The sequence below is a fragment of the Lontra canadensis genome, unplaced genomic scaffold, assembly GCF_010015895.1.
Source record: "Lontra canadensis isolate GAN:19392208 unplaced genomic scaffold, GSC_riverotter_1.0 scaffold55, whole genome shotgun sequence".
Classification (NCBI taxonomy): Eukaryota; Metazoa; Chordata; class Mammalia; order Carnivora; family Mustelidae; genus Lontra; species Lontra canadensis.
The window spans coordinates 4136364-4151291 of NW_022631049.1; the positions used below are offsets into that span (position 1 = coordinate 4136364).

At 41.3% G+C, this 14928-nt stretch overlaps 1 protein-coding gene across 2 annotated transcripts in view; it reads left to right on the forward strand.

Moving 5' to 3' along the window:
• Positions 1-14928, forward strand: part of ESR2 (estrogen receptor 2) — a 68535-nt gene that overhangs the window by 35584 nt on the left and 18023 nt on the right. For both annotated transcript variants that reach the window (XM_032875227.1, XM_032875226.1), the window contains exons 6-7: positions 1113-1251; positions 7561-7694. In XM_032875227.1, coding sequence (XP_032731118.1) covers positions 1113-1251; positions 7561-7694 — 273 coding nt within the window. The remainder of the gene's footprint in view (positions 1-1112; positions 1252-7560; positions 7695-14928) is intronic.

The window sequence follows — 14928 nt, forward strand, 5'->3', positions numbered from 1 at the left end:
AACCGCAGGCGAGATTGGCACATGTACGCGTGTTAGGACAAGGTGCAATTTTGGAAGAGGACTGAGCCGTCTTGTCATTCGTCATTCCCTCCATTCAGTTCTCCTCTGTGCACACGGGCATTATATTACTCACAGGTTTGAACCGTGTGTGCTTTCTGAGCCGTGGTCCCCTCATTTGTAAAACAAGGATGCTGGAAGAGATTACCTGCGGGCGTTCATTGTTACTCCCCTTTTTTCTGTAACAAAGTTGACTTAAAAGGACATTCCATAACTAGCTAGGATGAGGCTGAGCCAGGATCGTAACCAGAGCCTGCTGCACTCCTGGGCCGTGTGTTTGTTTAGTTTTTATATTACCGGGACTTCTCTTCTTATCATGGTTTTGGAGGAAGCACCAGTGATCTCAGCTTTGCTTTGAAAGTGCTCACCTCCCTCAAAATCACCTGTTTCTTTCCGATGTTTGGACCAATCCATGTTGTTAGGCTTTCAAGCTCTTGGGACCTGCTTCAATTGTTACATTTGCTTTTCAGGATAGAGTAGCCTGGAGATAGCACTTCTACTCAGAAGAATGATTCTAACACTGAAATTTTAAGCAACCAGAGATCTCTTTCATTTGAAGCCTTGACTTTCTACAGGGGCTGGTGCTGGTCTCTCTGTGTGTCCTGCACTCCCCTCCCCCCCACCCCCCTACCCCTTCCAGCCCTTCTTGTGGACTGGGTCAGACTGGCAGCCCCTGGGCTGGCAGTTGACTCTTATCTTTCTCAGCAGCTCAGAGGAATTTTTAAAACGTAACTAAAAATGATCTGTTCCAGCTTTCTGTTCATCCCTAGCATTTGTCCGGGGACCTATAAGCCCAGGTAACCGTCCTTTATAAATCTTAAATGGAATAGATTCATCCCTAGAAGGTCTCCAAGGCTGGACAGTGTGAGACTGCCTACCCTGAGTTCAGAATTTCCTTCCTTAAGTCAGCATTTAACCACATCTTTAAAATATTGAGTGTTTCCTTGTATTGCTTGTGTTTTCAATAGGTTGTTAAACCTTGCCCTTCTGTTTTCACAGAAACAGGGAATTGAGGAGGAGAGTGGGTATGTCTCATAGCCTCTTGCTTTCCCTAGGCTTTGTGGAGCTCAGCCTCTATGACCAAGTGCGCCTCCTGGAGAGCTGCTGGATGGAGGTCCTAATGGTGGGGCTGATGTGGCGCTCTATTGACCACCCGGGCAAGCTCATCTTTGCCCCCGACCTCGTTCTGGACAGGTGAGAAAAAAGACATCGTGTTTCTTCTCTGACCTGTTTGAGTCCTGGGTGCCGCAATTAAAATCTCACACCTAAAGGGGGAATTAAGAGGTTGATAAAATCATGAGCTCCTTCCCCAGGTCAAGAGCCAGAGAAGGAGAGCATGGGTCCCAGGGTTCAGTGTCCTGTGACTCATATTTGGCCGTGGTGCTGCAGCCTTTACAGGCCAGACCATAGCAGGGCCTATATCTTGTAGACTAGGTGGCCACTAAATGTACAGGTCAAACATGTTTAACAAGTCAACATGTTAAAATGTACAATTTTAACACAGATTTGTCTGTGTTAAAAATTGCACTTTCAGTTTATAATTTTAAATTGTCCTGCTGTTCAGTTTCCACTTATAGGGACCATGTCTATCTCTGTCTAGACAGGTGATAAGATTCTTACAAATCTGCAAAGCTTATTTTAATGTGCTTTGACTTGTAAGTGCATATACTCTGTAGCATTATTGACAATAGCAGTGGAAGGAACAGTTATTAAAACCAACGAAAAGTAATGGAAATTGGGGAATCATAGTGCCAGCGCCGTCACTCGATTACATTTTGTTTTCTTTTAAAGATGGCACAGGAAAGGAAGCCATTTTTTTTTTTTTTTAATTTGATAGATCACAAGTAGGCAGAGAGGCAGGCAGAGAGAGACAGGAGGAGGAGGCAGGCTCCCTGCTGAGCAGAGAGCCCGATGCGGGACTCGATCCTACGACTCTGAGATCATGACCTGAGCCGAAGGCAGAGGCTTTAACCACTGAGCCACCCAGGCGCCCCAAGGAAGCCATTTTTAATGGACTCAGGTGACCTGTTCATGGAGGAAAAGCTAGAATAGATAACAGTCAAAATTTTAGTTCAAAATATAGAACTCTTTCTTGTTATACATTTGAGCAGGTTAGACATCTTGACGGAAATTGAGCTCCACATTCCTTATTTTGAAAAAGTTCTCAAGGAGGATGTTCAGTCACATTTGATTCTGTGCATGGAGTGGAGGGACGCTATTATACGGTTCGAGAGCATCTGCGCCCAACCCTTGGTATCGCCTCCTTGGATCATCAGAAGACCCCTATGCACGTATTACGCAGATAAAAAATGATAGCCTCGAGGTTTTAGCACCCATTCTGTGCATTGTCACAACATTGACAACGAGCACTGTTCTAAGTAACGTAGGTATTTTGGTGGAGAGCAGGGCCTTTGGGAAGAGCTAGAGCTTGGACTGTGGCTCAGGAGGGAGCAAACCCAGATGTTAAACCATAGAAGAAGGTTCTGGAAGTCCAGACCCTTCAGTAGCAATCAGAATAGCCAAGTTATTGGCTTGTATGTGCCAGGCACCATCTTAAGCACTTGATATGTTAACTCACTTCATCATCGTAACTGCCCTTTCTGAGTCGGGGCATTATCCCTATTCTTCAGATATGGAAATGTTGGGGTTGGGTAATTTGCCTGCAGGTAGAGAGTAGTAGGCGGTGGATCTGGACTTTGGGGCTGTGAAGTCCATGTGCTTAATATAACAGTAGTTCCCTGTATGATAGGACATGCCTCTCAGTGGGATAGAGAACTGGGAGGGGAACCAGGAGGAGGCTGAAAGGCAAAGTGACTTTCTACTTTATTCTTTTATCTTAGAACAACTCTATTTTACTCTCTGCCCACTTCACAACCCTACTCCCCTTGCTTTCATAGAAGATCCAGATCTGTGTTGCAAGGCATGCTGAAAAGCCAAGCACCCAGCCAAGCCATTACTCTCATTCATTCACTCATTATCTTCCACTTGGTGTTCAAATGAAGCCACACACACACGCACACGCACACATGCGCACACACACAAATATACACACATAATTCTCTTAGAACTTAGTACTAGGAAGAAGTTTCATCCCTTGATGAATCGATACATTTGCAGACACTTATTAAGTTACTTTATTTTTTGTCTTGATCTCTACATTGATGCCACATTTAATGTTTATGTCCTGTGATGCTTTCATTCCTGGTTTTTAGTAGAATTAACTCTCCTCTTTGTTTGGGTTCTTTAATTCCTGTAAGTTTAAGTTACTGTAAATGGACATACACATCCTGGACAAACATTAGGCCTACGTTAGGCCTACCTTTTGGTTAAGTAATAGAAGAAAAAAAGTAATTTTTCTTATAAATTATTTTAATAGACTCACAGTCCTTTTTAAAGGTTTTATTTATTTACTTATTTACTTACTTGAGAGGGAGCGCAGGGGAAGGCGCAGAGAGAAAGGGAGAAGGAGACTCCATGCAGAGTGTGGAACCTGATGCGGGGCCTGATCCTATGACTCTGAGATCCCTACCTGAGCCGAAATCAAGAGTTGGATACTTAACTGACTGAGCCACCCAGACCCCCCCCCATTACTCTATAAGTATTTGACAGTATCATGTCGTAAGGCATACAGATGTATATATCTGAGTACTGGAGTCTCTGCAATTTTAAGTGCCTTGACATCGAGCAGGCATTTTTGGTACCTGTCATGGTTATTTTTTCTTGCAATCTCTAGTATTGCCCACACATAAACTTGGTGAAGTCAAGAACTTCAAGTCTAAGATAGTTTAGTTCCTTCATGCATGTATAATACAGATGAATATTGTTTTATGTGAACGTGTGTTTCTGGGGGTTGCCTATTCAACAATGCTCCAAGTGTTCCTTATTCAAAAAGTCAGAGATTACACATCACAAAGAAGTATTATGAGGTTTTTCTGCAACATGAATAAATAATTTGCACAGTACTTGAAAATCACTGTCTTTTGGCAGATTGTCCTAGCAGTTCCATCCAGTGGTGGTGTGACCGTAGAAGGTATGAATACAACTAAATTAGCTCACTGTGCAGACGGAGATAATAATTGCTGTTGTCCTTCATTCTTGTTGAGGCTTCTGTAGTGAGAAAACTTGAACCTACTCCGGATGAGAGGAAATTCCGGTCACCTCGGCTTATTTCTAAACAAGGTGGTTCTTCTCTCAGTAACCACTAGAGTCAAAAATTCATGTGGGGTTCTGCCACAGAATCTGAGCTTCTGCTTGCTTAAAAAAATCATATATGCTAAGACATGTATGTCTTTGGTATTAGCAGGAAATTGTCTAATGTTGCATATCATTAAAAAGAGGGCATTTGGATCTGGGCTTGGACCCCATTGTGGACATTAGTGGAATTCCATGGAATCATATTGTAAATGTACTGAGTTTGCATTCCTATTAGTGACGTGTGCATTGAATTTCAAGACACCCAAAGAATTTTCACTTTAAAATTTTTCATTTCCCTTTTTGTATGTAGGGAATTTTCATATCAGTTTAATATTTAAGTCTTCTCCATGTGTTAAGCCAGGAGCTCATCCCCCCAACTCTAGTGCCCTCTCCCTGCCCAGAAGTGAACTGTGTGTGGTCTACACACGCCCACAAGTGTGCTGCCAGCAGTATGTATGTAGGTACAAAATAGTGCACCCAAAGCAACATTCACTCATTCAACATTTTGTCATTGGTATAGAACAGAATCACTTTCTTTTATAAAGTAGTCGCTAGCACATAATTAGACATTCCGCCTGTACTTACTATTTTATTTTTGCTTAGCCCTAGTTTCTGGACAAATGTGCAAAAGTAAGCTTCTATGAGTGGTTTGGTTTGATTATAGATTGTTTCAGTATTTTAACATTCAGATCATATGTCCTCTCTCTTTAATTCAGATCTTTTAATCTTATCCTAATTTCTTATTCCAAATTCCATTTCATTCCATAGTTATGAGTATAATAGATGTCATTAATATATTATTTAAAAGTCTTTCCTCTATAGAACTCATTTCAGGCAGAATTTTATTAGGATATCATTTATGAGGTATTATACCTTATTTCCTGTATTTCCCATTTATTTCCTAAGAAATGTATTTGGTTTCCCCAGCCTGTGAAATGAATAAAAATATCCTAACCGTGCCACCCCTTGACTGAAATGGTTGGCTGTCACAGCTGCTAAGAAAAGCAATCAGCCTTAGTTCTTTAGAATTAGTTTAGAGATTCACTTTTTCTGTGAGGTACACATGTTCTGATTACTGTGAGTTGTAGCAATTCTCAGGGCTTAGGAAGCTCTGGAATATAAACTTTCCCTCTGTTTTTAAAATATGAATCTGCATTTAACATGGCATTTGTAAAGATAATTATCATATGGTTTCACTTACTTGTGGAACATAAGGAATAGCATGGAGGACATTAGGAGAAGGAAGGGAAAAATGAAGGGGGGAAAATCAGAGGGGAAGACAAACCACGAGAGACCAAGGACTCCAGGAAACAAACTGAGGGTTTTAGAGGGGAGAGCAATGAGGGGATGGATGAGCCTGGTGATGGGTATTAAGGGGGGCACAGACTGCATGGAGCACTGGGTGTTAGACGCAAACAGTGAATCATGGACCACTACATCCAAAACTAACGATGTACTGTATGGTGACTAACATAACATAATAAAAAAAATTATAATAAATAAAACGGCATGCATTTCAATGAGGAAATGATACAAATTTCAACATGCAGGGATGTGTTTTTAGGTATAAGAGGCAACCTCTGCAAAACAGGATTGATTTCAGATGAATGGTCTTAGGCTATCTGGGGAGTGACATGACCCCACCTCTGACTGAGTCTCATAGAAAAGTAAAGAGTCAAACTATTAAACAATCAATGTAGGAGTTGGTGGGGTTTTAATTTATTCCCAGAGATTTTATACTATTTTTTTGATTTTTTTTTTTTTAAGTAATCTCTATACCTACTGGGGGCTCAAACTTGGAACCCTGAGATCAAGAGTCTCATGCTCTACAGGTTGAGCCAGCCAAGTGCCCCTCCCAACCCCAAGATGTTTTAGAACCAGCTTTTCTTGGTGTCCGATGTCCTCAAGCCCAGCAATGACAGATTTCAATAATTAATTGTCCATAAGCACAGTGATTTGATTATTTGGCATTGGTGTTTTATCACTTAACCTGTGCATTTTCAGAAAGCCTCAGGTCGTTGCAGAAGCTAACATGTTTGTTTGGAACTCACAGTGTACTTGCTGGTAGCTTTGTGTAGGTGAGTTGGTCGGGGTGGGGGGGTCTAAATGCTGTGGGACACAGGATCCTGGCAAGCTGCTGCCCTCACAGAGAATCCAGTGGCAAAGGCTGCCCCAGCCTTGGTGGTTCCCATTGGTGTCCGTGCATTTGAGTTTCACAGAGACCCTTTCCCCAGCTGCCGCCATCATCGGAAATGTCCTGGCTTGGGGCTGGGGGAAGGAAGGAGGGGAGCAGCCAGTTCTCTGAAGATCTCAGGTCCCCTTCAGGGGCTGCGAGGGAGACTAAAGATGAAACTCGCAGACACCCACCGCTGCCAGGCTCCCCTTCATCCTCATGGCAGGTGTCGAGAAGCAGATGGAAGTTTCATGGCGAAATCATCTAACTGCTTGTCAAGGGCTTCCAGGGCCTACGACTGATGATAATAGAAGGTTTTTGGGGAGCAGTGAGGCAGAATAATGTGTGTCTGGCTGGAGTGAATTGAAGCTGGTATTTTCTAAATACAGTTCAAGTAATTTCCTTCAAAAGTATGCATAAAAATTCATTTCTATGAATGTTCAAAAGAATTTTGATTATATGGTTCAAAGTTTGTCTAAAACTTTTGCTTAAAAATAATCTTTGGCAAAGTGAAAAATGTTCATGTCTCCCTCTCAGCCTTCCTTTCCTCCTTCTAATCTGTCTTCTCTAATTGTGATTTCTTTGTGTATCAGACTAGCTTTTTTTCAAGTTATGTTCAATGAACGTCTCTTAGTTGCCCCACTGGTTTCTAAATGACTACCGGGGAGTAAGTTAAGCCCTAGATGTAAAGGGTTGTTTCTTCTTAGGGCATTTGCTCTGGTAACTCTCATTAGCGCTTCAGAGTCTTCTGAGGGGAATATAGAATGTCTCATTTTAGTAGTATGTGTCATAATTCTGGCCGGTTGGCTGAAATGGTTTAGATCGAAAACAATCAACAGAAATGGTATTCCGTTAAAACATTTGGTGAACGGGTAGAAGGAAGTGTATTTTCAGTGCACGTTTTTGCCTAAATAGTATTTATTCCAAGTGTTTGCTTTTGGAATTTAGAGAAAGCTCCCTGTCCTCTTTATATGAAGATAATTCTAGTAATTTCATATCATTGGAGGTGCTTTCATTACCATTTTGTTAAAGGGTGTACAAGATGAAATTTGAGATTAACAAGAAAATACTCCTTATTGCTTTTAATGGCTGCCTAGTGCTGCATGTTTCTTAAATTTCCAAATGAACTTTTGTAGGGATGAGGGGAAATGCGTAGAAGGAATTCTGGAAATCTTTGACATGCTCTTGGCAACAACTTCAAGGTTCCGTGAGTTAAAACTCCAACACAAAGAGTATCTCTGTGTCAAGGCCATGGTCCTCCTCAACTCCAGTAAGTAGTCACACATCTGGGCTGTGTTTTATGGGGGAGAGTTGCTGTTTCTAGAACTGGCATGGAGTGAAGAACAGTATTGAACTTACTTTATTGAAGAAGGGGGAAATGGCTTTCTTTCTGACTTCTGTTTCATTTTATAGGGATTGAAAGTGTAGTTAACGTTTGGTAACTTGAATATAAATTATTCATTGACTGAATTACTGGCAGTAATTTAAAAAGTGGCCCAAGCCACTGCTGGAAAAGGAAAAAAATGAACTTTAAAATACTTACTTTGCAGCCTTTGTTCATCATTTATACAGGCATTGTATGTGGTTGACGTTCATTTATATTCACTGCTTTACATTTAAAAATTCATTCATTTGTTGGTTTCATTTATTCATTTGGTAAAGACATTGAAGATACAGTCCTGCCTTCCAGCGTAGGGAGGGAGGGAGGAAGAGAAAACAAATAATTAAAAAGAACGATGAGTGGTTTAATAGAGTGTGTACGGAGGACTGTGGGGAAGCAGGGGAGGGGGGGGAGCACGTGGTCAGGGCCAGGCATAAGTTCTGCTGGTGGTGCAGTAGAAGAGCAGAGGGAGGTGCGCACAGTTGAGAAGAGCCGCGCCGTGCCAGAGATTACACTGCACACCTGGTCAGGCTCCGAGCAACCCTAGGAGAGGTGCACACAGGGGAGTGTCATGGACAGATAGGCGGTCCATCAGGGTCCCTCTGGCTGCCACATGAAGGATTGGCTGGAGAGGGGAGAGACCGGGGCAGGGACCCGGGACAGTGAGAGCCAGAAATGACTTGGTGCGGGGGGGGGGGGGGGGGGGGGGGGGGGGGGGTGGGGGGGGATGGGGGAGGGTTGTGGGGGAGGGCCTGACCTGAAGGAAACGCAGGGGTTAGAGGCGGGAAATAAGAGAAGTTGAAAGTATCATGGGTGTTGTAGCGTTCCAGCTTTTTTCTTATTATGTAAGTAATCCCTGGTTATTGTAAACATTCAAACAAAAGGAAGACATATAAGGAAGAAAAAAGTTACCAGGATTCTCCCCTGTGCGTGGGCAAAATAACCACCATAACTTTGATGACCAATCTTTTTTTTTTTTAATATAATTTCATTTTTTAAGATTTTATTTATTTATTTGACAGAGCGAGAGCGCACAAGCAGGCAGAGCGGCAGAGGGAGAGGGAGAAGCAGGCTCCCCACAGAGCAGGGAGCCTGATATGGGGCTCAATCCCAGGACCCTGGGATCATGACCTGAGCTGAACCAGCTGAGCCACCCAGGCACCCTGGTGACCAATCTCAAACAGCTCTCTGTAGATAGGCAGCTCTTGACAGATGTAGGTAGGTAGGTAGGTAGGTAGAGATGGATTGGTCGATAGATGTATGTATGTGTACAAACATAGACATCCAGGCACACACAAGCTTATACGTGTCATTTTACGTAAATAGCATAGCGTTTTTTATTATTTATGATAAAAAATTATAAAGACTTTGACCCTTGCTTGACCCTTCCACCCCAACACCAAGCAGCTAATCTTGCAGGAGGATAGACTTCATACCTTCTTCCATCCTCTAATAATCTTTTAAAATAATACCTCACCTTCAGTATCCACAAAGATAAGCTCCCCCCCCCATTTAAAAAATTGGGAAATGTAATATACAAATACCTCTCTGTGTCTTGCTTTTTTACTTTTCAAAATGCTGTGAAATACCTTCAGGTCAACTAGGAGACCTCTAACTCAATCTTTGAGGACGTTGTCTAAATTGTTCAACCATTTCTTTATTGATGGACCTTTACTTAATTACAGGGTTTTTGTTGTTGTTGTTCTAAACATTGCTGCAATAAATGTGGTGCTGTTTTGTACACATTTCTAAGTTTCTATGTAGTGTTCACGCTGTTCAGTTTACTGTCTCACCTGCTATTTGGTCCAGCTGCTATCCCTGGTGGTAATCGCTTTGCTACTTACTCTTGTTGGTTTCTTTCTTTCTGAAATAATATGATATGCAAGTTTGAATCCTCAACTGATGACTTAGAGCTAACTTCATTTCAGCATCATCTGGGGCCTTCCTATCTAGATTTTATCTCACCTTAGAACTTTCGTGTTTGAAATAATAGGAGTCTGTGGGATCGTATTATGCTACTTTATTTTAAATCAGCCAGCGCAGCAGTTCCTGAGGCTAAAGCTCAGTGCAGAACCTGTGGCCATGTTCTGGGGCCAGCTGACCTCTCCTTCTGTAGCCTATACCTTTCTGCGTGTCTAACACCCCACGTACTCTTGGACGTTGGCACTAGATTTGATGGGAGGGGAAAGGGAGACCTATAGAGCAGTGCTTCTCAAGCTATTTGTGGGGAAGTATCATGTTTCTTTTTCTTTTTTAATTTCTAAATTAACAGTTACTTTGATAAAATATAATAAAAACAAATTATTAGGAAAAATAAAAGTGAAAAATACAAGGCTAGCTTTTTGTTATTACATTAAGTTGATTTAAAATTATTCTGTCAATTGCTATAAGAGTTTCCCAGTGTTCACCTCAATTTCTACTTATACCTGTGGACTGGTAACACTCTGAGTAGCCCTGGTGTAGAGCATGGAGATAGATGGCTGGCTCTGGGGTAAGTCTTGATGGAAGGGGAAGGGGGGAGCAACAAAGAAGGAATCTGAAGATCATGCGAGGTACAGAGATCCTGTAGACAACCTTTGGGTACTGCTGAGTTGGGTTTTACTCTGGCCCTACCTGTCTGACAGGACATTTTCCCTAGACCCAATGCACTCTCAACACCAGCTCAGGAAAACAATCTGTGACTAGAAACAGTCAACTGTTGGACAAATGAAAATTGTAGGGAAAGCCAGGAAGACTCCTTAAATGCTCTGGGACTTCTGGCACCTTCTTGACATTTGTTACCATTCACCTTTTACAACATAATACAAGGGCCCAGCTTACCTCAGAGATTAAGGGGATGTGCATGGAGAAAAACGTCCCGCTGAGACATCTGAAAGTGATCGTGGAAGAAAATCAACTTTTCCTGATCCTTTTGAACCCACCTACAGACCCTACCTCCCGTGTGTGCTGCCATGTCTGCCTGTGTTAAAGGCGGATTTGCTTGAAAATTGCATTCCCATCTTGGCCCAGGAAGATCATCAGATGCCGGGTTATGGGGCTTCCCTTACTTGCAGAAATAATTTAGAACACTTTTCTGTGCAGCAAAGCGCTCCTTGGAAAGCCATTTGCTTCTTGTTACAACACTTTGCAGTATAAAGCCTTGTGTTTGGCAAGGTTCCTTACCTTAGTCTCTGAGACATCATATTGTGTTGTTGTGAAAGCCAGAAGCATCATCTGTGCAAATGGGAAAGACTAAGGCTGTGGTGTTCCTCCTGCAGCATCTGACAGAACTGCTGTATTAGGAGAATTACAGAGGGTGAGTCAGGCATGTGAGGTAATTACCATTTGTGGTAAATTGAGTGGAATTTGTTTACAGTAAATCTCCATTTAGGAAATCTTCTTTTAACAAAGTTCCCTTCCCACTTGGTAGTCGGTAGCAGTTGCCAAATGGGTTTAGGAAGATGAGATTCTGTTTCTCTTGGAAAATTTCCATTGTCAGGAGGAAAGAGGGGTCTTTTCTGTGCTAGGTTTTAGGCATTTGAAGGTATAGGTGGTTTTTTGTCCTGGAGTATTTGTAGCATTACATTAAAAATGGGGACAGAATCTACTTTCCCACCTTAGAGAAAAACAAGAAAAACAAAGGAATGTACAAAATAGACATTGGACATTGGACAACAAACCTCACAGGACAGTGATCCCCAAGAGAAGGGACACGAACAAAAGTGAACCCTTTATCATCTAGTTTACTACATAGAGCCAACATCCAGGTTCCATAGGGGGACGTAAGCCAAATAGACGCCCGTGGTCTCTCTGCACTGGGGAGACAGAGTCGTGAATTTGGGGAAGCCAACGCAGCTGGGATTTGCAGGGGAGGAGACTACTGGTGAGGGAAGAGTTGGACGGAGAGGCTTTGCAGAACTGTAGCAGATGCCCTTCAGGTCTTCAGCTGGGTACTAATCTCATGCTTATAAAGATACTTAACCAAGGACAGAGAAAGAGCCATCAGAAAGGAGCAGACAGAATAATCCCTAGTATACACACAGGGCCAGGAGTAGTTCATGTTCTCATAGCCGGAGGAAAAACCTTGTACTATACTGGACACTGGGTATAGTGCCCAAAAAGGTGTTGTGCCAGGAGTGAGGTAAACCTTGCCCTAGACTAAAGGCTGCCCTGGTCCTAAAAGCACGCCTGAAAGATCAGAATCATTGTCAAGTAACTTAACTGCATCACAGAACAAAGTTCAAGAAAATTTAGAAGAATACAAGGATACCCAGTACGCAACCAGGTAAAATTTGCAATGTCTTATAACCAATCAGAAGTTAGCAAGCCTGCAGAGAAGCAGAAAACATGACCTATAGTGTGGAGAAAAACCAGTAAATGAGGAAAGACCCCAAAATGATACAGGTGGGTAATAGAATTAGTAGACAAGAACATTAAAACAATAGTAACAATAATTACTGTAACTACTTTCCATAAGTCTAAGAGGTGGAGGAAACCACGCGTGATTTAGAGAAGACATGGAAAATATGAAACACAAACGGGACTTCTAGATGTGAAAATTCTATTCCATGGAGCTTTTATCTGTGTTATAAGGTGGAAGAGGGACAGTAAAATATCCTCCAGACTGAGAAAGCACTTTGAGACCAACAAACAGTCCAAACCACTCCATAGCATTTACACAGTTTTATGTGCGGGAATTTACTGATAGAGGAATTGGGCAGATGGATGATTCAGACAGACACAGCTACTCTCTACCCCTGTTGTCTGCCAAGTCTGGACTGTATTCCCCAGTTTATATAGAGGGAGGGACATGGTGGTGAGGTCACAGGGTAGTTTTCTAAAGTGAGACCATCTGTGCGCCAGAGGATCTCTACTAATTTTCTAAAGTGATGCCTTTCTTTAGGGACTGTCCGAACCAGACTTCCTGCATAGCAGTCAGTGCTTACATTAACCTCCATGGGGCCTGGAGCAGGTAGCCCCAAGGGAGGTCATTGTCCAGGCATGAACAGGATGGAGGACCAAAGATGGAGTCAGTATTGTCAGCGCTTGTACAATCTGATTACACAAAGCGGAAGAATAGATTAGTGGATGTGAAGTCATAGCAATAAAAACTATCAAAACAGAATGGAAAGAAAAATGTTTAAAAAGTGAATAGAGCCGTGGGACAACTGTAGTTATTAATATACATGAATTTGGAATCTCTCATGGGGGGGCTGTAGAAGAATACTTGAAGAAACAATGGTTGCACATGTTCCAATTGTAATAAAAACTTGTAAACACACCAATCCAAGAAGATCAATACATCCCAAGCACAGGAAACATGAAGAAACCACACCAAGGCACAACATAATCAAGTTACTTAAAGCCAGTGATAAAGAGAAAAGTCTTAAAAGCAACCAGAGAATAAAGATATTATATATAATTAACAAAGACAAGGATGACAGTGAATTTCTGTTCTGATGTAAGTCAAGGAGACAAGGGAACAACATCTTTAAATCATTTTAAGAAAGAACTGTGAGGAATTCTTTACACAATGAAAACGTCTTTCAAAAATGAAGGGAACTATAAATATTTTCAGATATACAAAACCTGAAAGAATTCACCACTAGCAGACCTACACTGTAAGAAACAGTAATGGAAGTTTTTCAAGTAGGAGGAGAATGAGATCAGATGGAGACATGGATCTGCACAAAGGAATAAAGAGGATCTACAAATGGTAATAATGTGGGTAAATATAACGATTTTTTTCTTATTATTTAAAAGTATTTTATCTTTAAAGGATAGCCTAGTGTTTAAAGCAAAAATAACATATTGTGGATTTATGTGGAAGTAAAAGGTACGACAAGACCACAAAGGCTGGGAGAGGACCAATGGAAGTATTTCATTCTTATTTTGTACCTGAGGTGCTATGTATTACTTGAAGATAAACTGCAATAAGTTAAATATGTATATCATAAACCCAAATGCATCCAACAAAATAACAGAGCTAAAATACCAGCAAACAAGATAAAATGGAACCATAAGAAATAATCCAGGGGTGCCTGGGTGACTGAGTGGGTTAAAGCCTATGCCTTCGGCTCAGGTCACGATCCCAGGGTCCTGGGATAGAGCCCCGCATCGGGCTCTCTGCTCAGCACGGAGCCTGCTTCCCCCCACTCTCTCTCTCTCTGCTTGCCTCTCTACCTACTTGTGATGTCTGTCAAATAAAATCTTTAAAAAAAATAATCCAAAAGTTGACAAAGAAAAAAAGGGCAAATAAATCAAGTATAGATAGGACAAATAGAAAATACTTAAGATGGTAAATTTAAACTCAGTCCTATCAGTAATTACATTAAATGTAAGTATGCTAAATAGCTCAATTAAAAGGAAAATATTGAATAAATAAGATGCGGTTATTTGCTGCTAACAAGAAACCCAGTTAAATATAAAGATATAAATAAGTTAATAGTAAAAGGATGGAAAAAGGTGTACCATGCTAAGACTAATCAAAAGAAAGCTGGCAAGGCTACATTACTATCAGAAAATATAAATTTAAAACAGTTTTAAGTTTATTTAAGTAATCTCCACAACTGACATGGGGCTCAAACTCAAGACCCTGAGATCAAGAGATGCATACTCTCCTGAGTGACCCAGAAAATGTAAATTTTAGAGCAAAGACTGTTGCTGGGATTGAGAAGTTTCTTTCATAAAGATACATGGGTAAATTTGTCAAGAAGACAGAAAAATCCTAAACACTTATACCTTAAAAAGAGAACTTCAAAATATATGAAGCAAAACCTGGTAGAACTGCAGGAAGAAATGGACAGATCTCTTGTTAGAGATGGAGATTTTAATATCCCTCTCTCAGTTCTATCAATATAGGGTGAGTAGACAGAAAATCAGTAAATATAGAGAAGACCTGAACAATACTGTCAGCCAACTTGACCTACTTGACATATATAGAACCCTGTCTCCAGCAACAGTAGAAAATTTATTCTTTTCAAGTGTTCAGGAAGTGTTTACCAGGGTAGACCATATTCTGACTCATAAAACAAGTCTAAATACATTAAAAGGGTTTTAAGTCATACAAAGTATTTTCTTTGACATAGTGGAACTAAATTAGAAACCAATAATAAAAAGATCTTGGAGGGGCATCTGGGTGGCT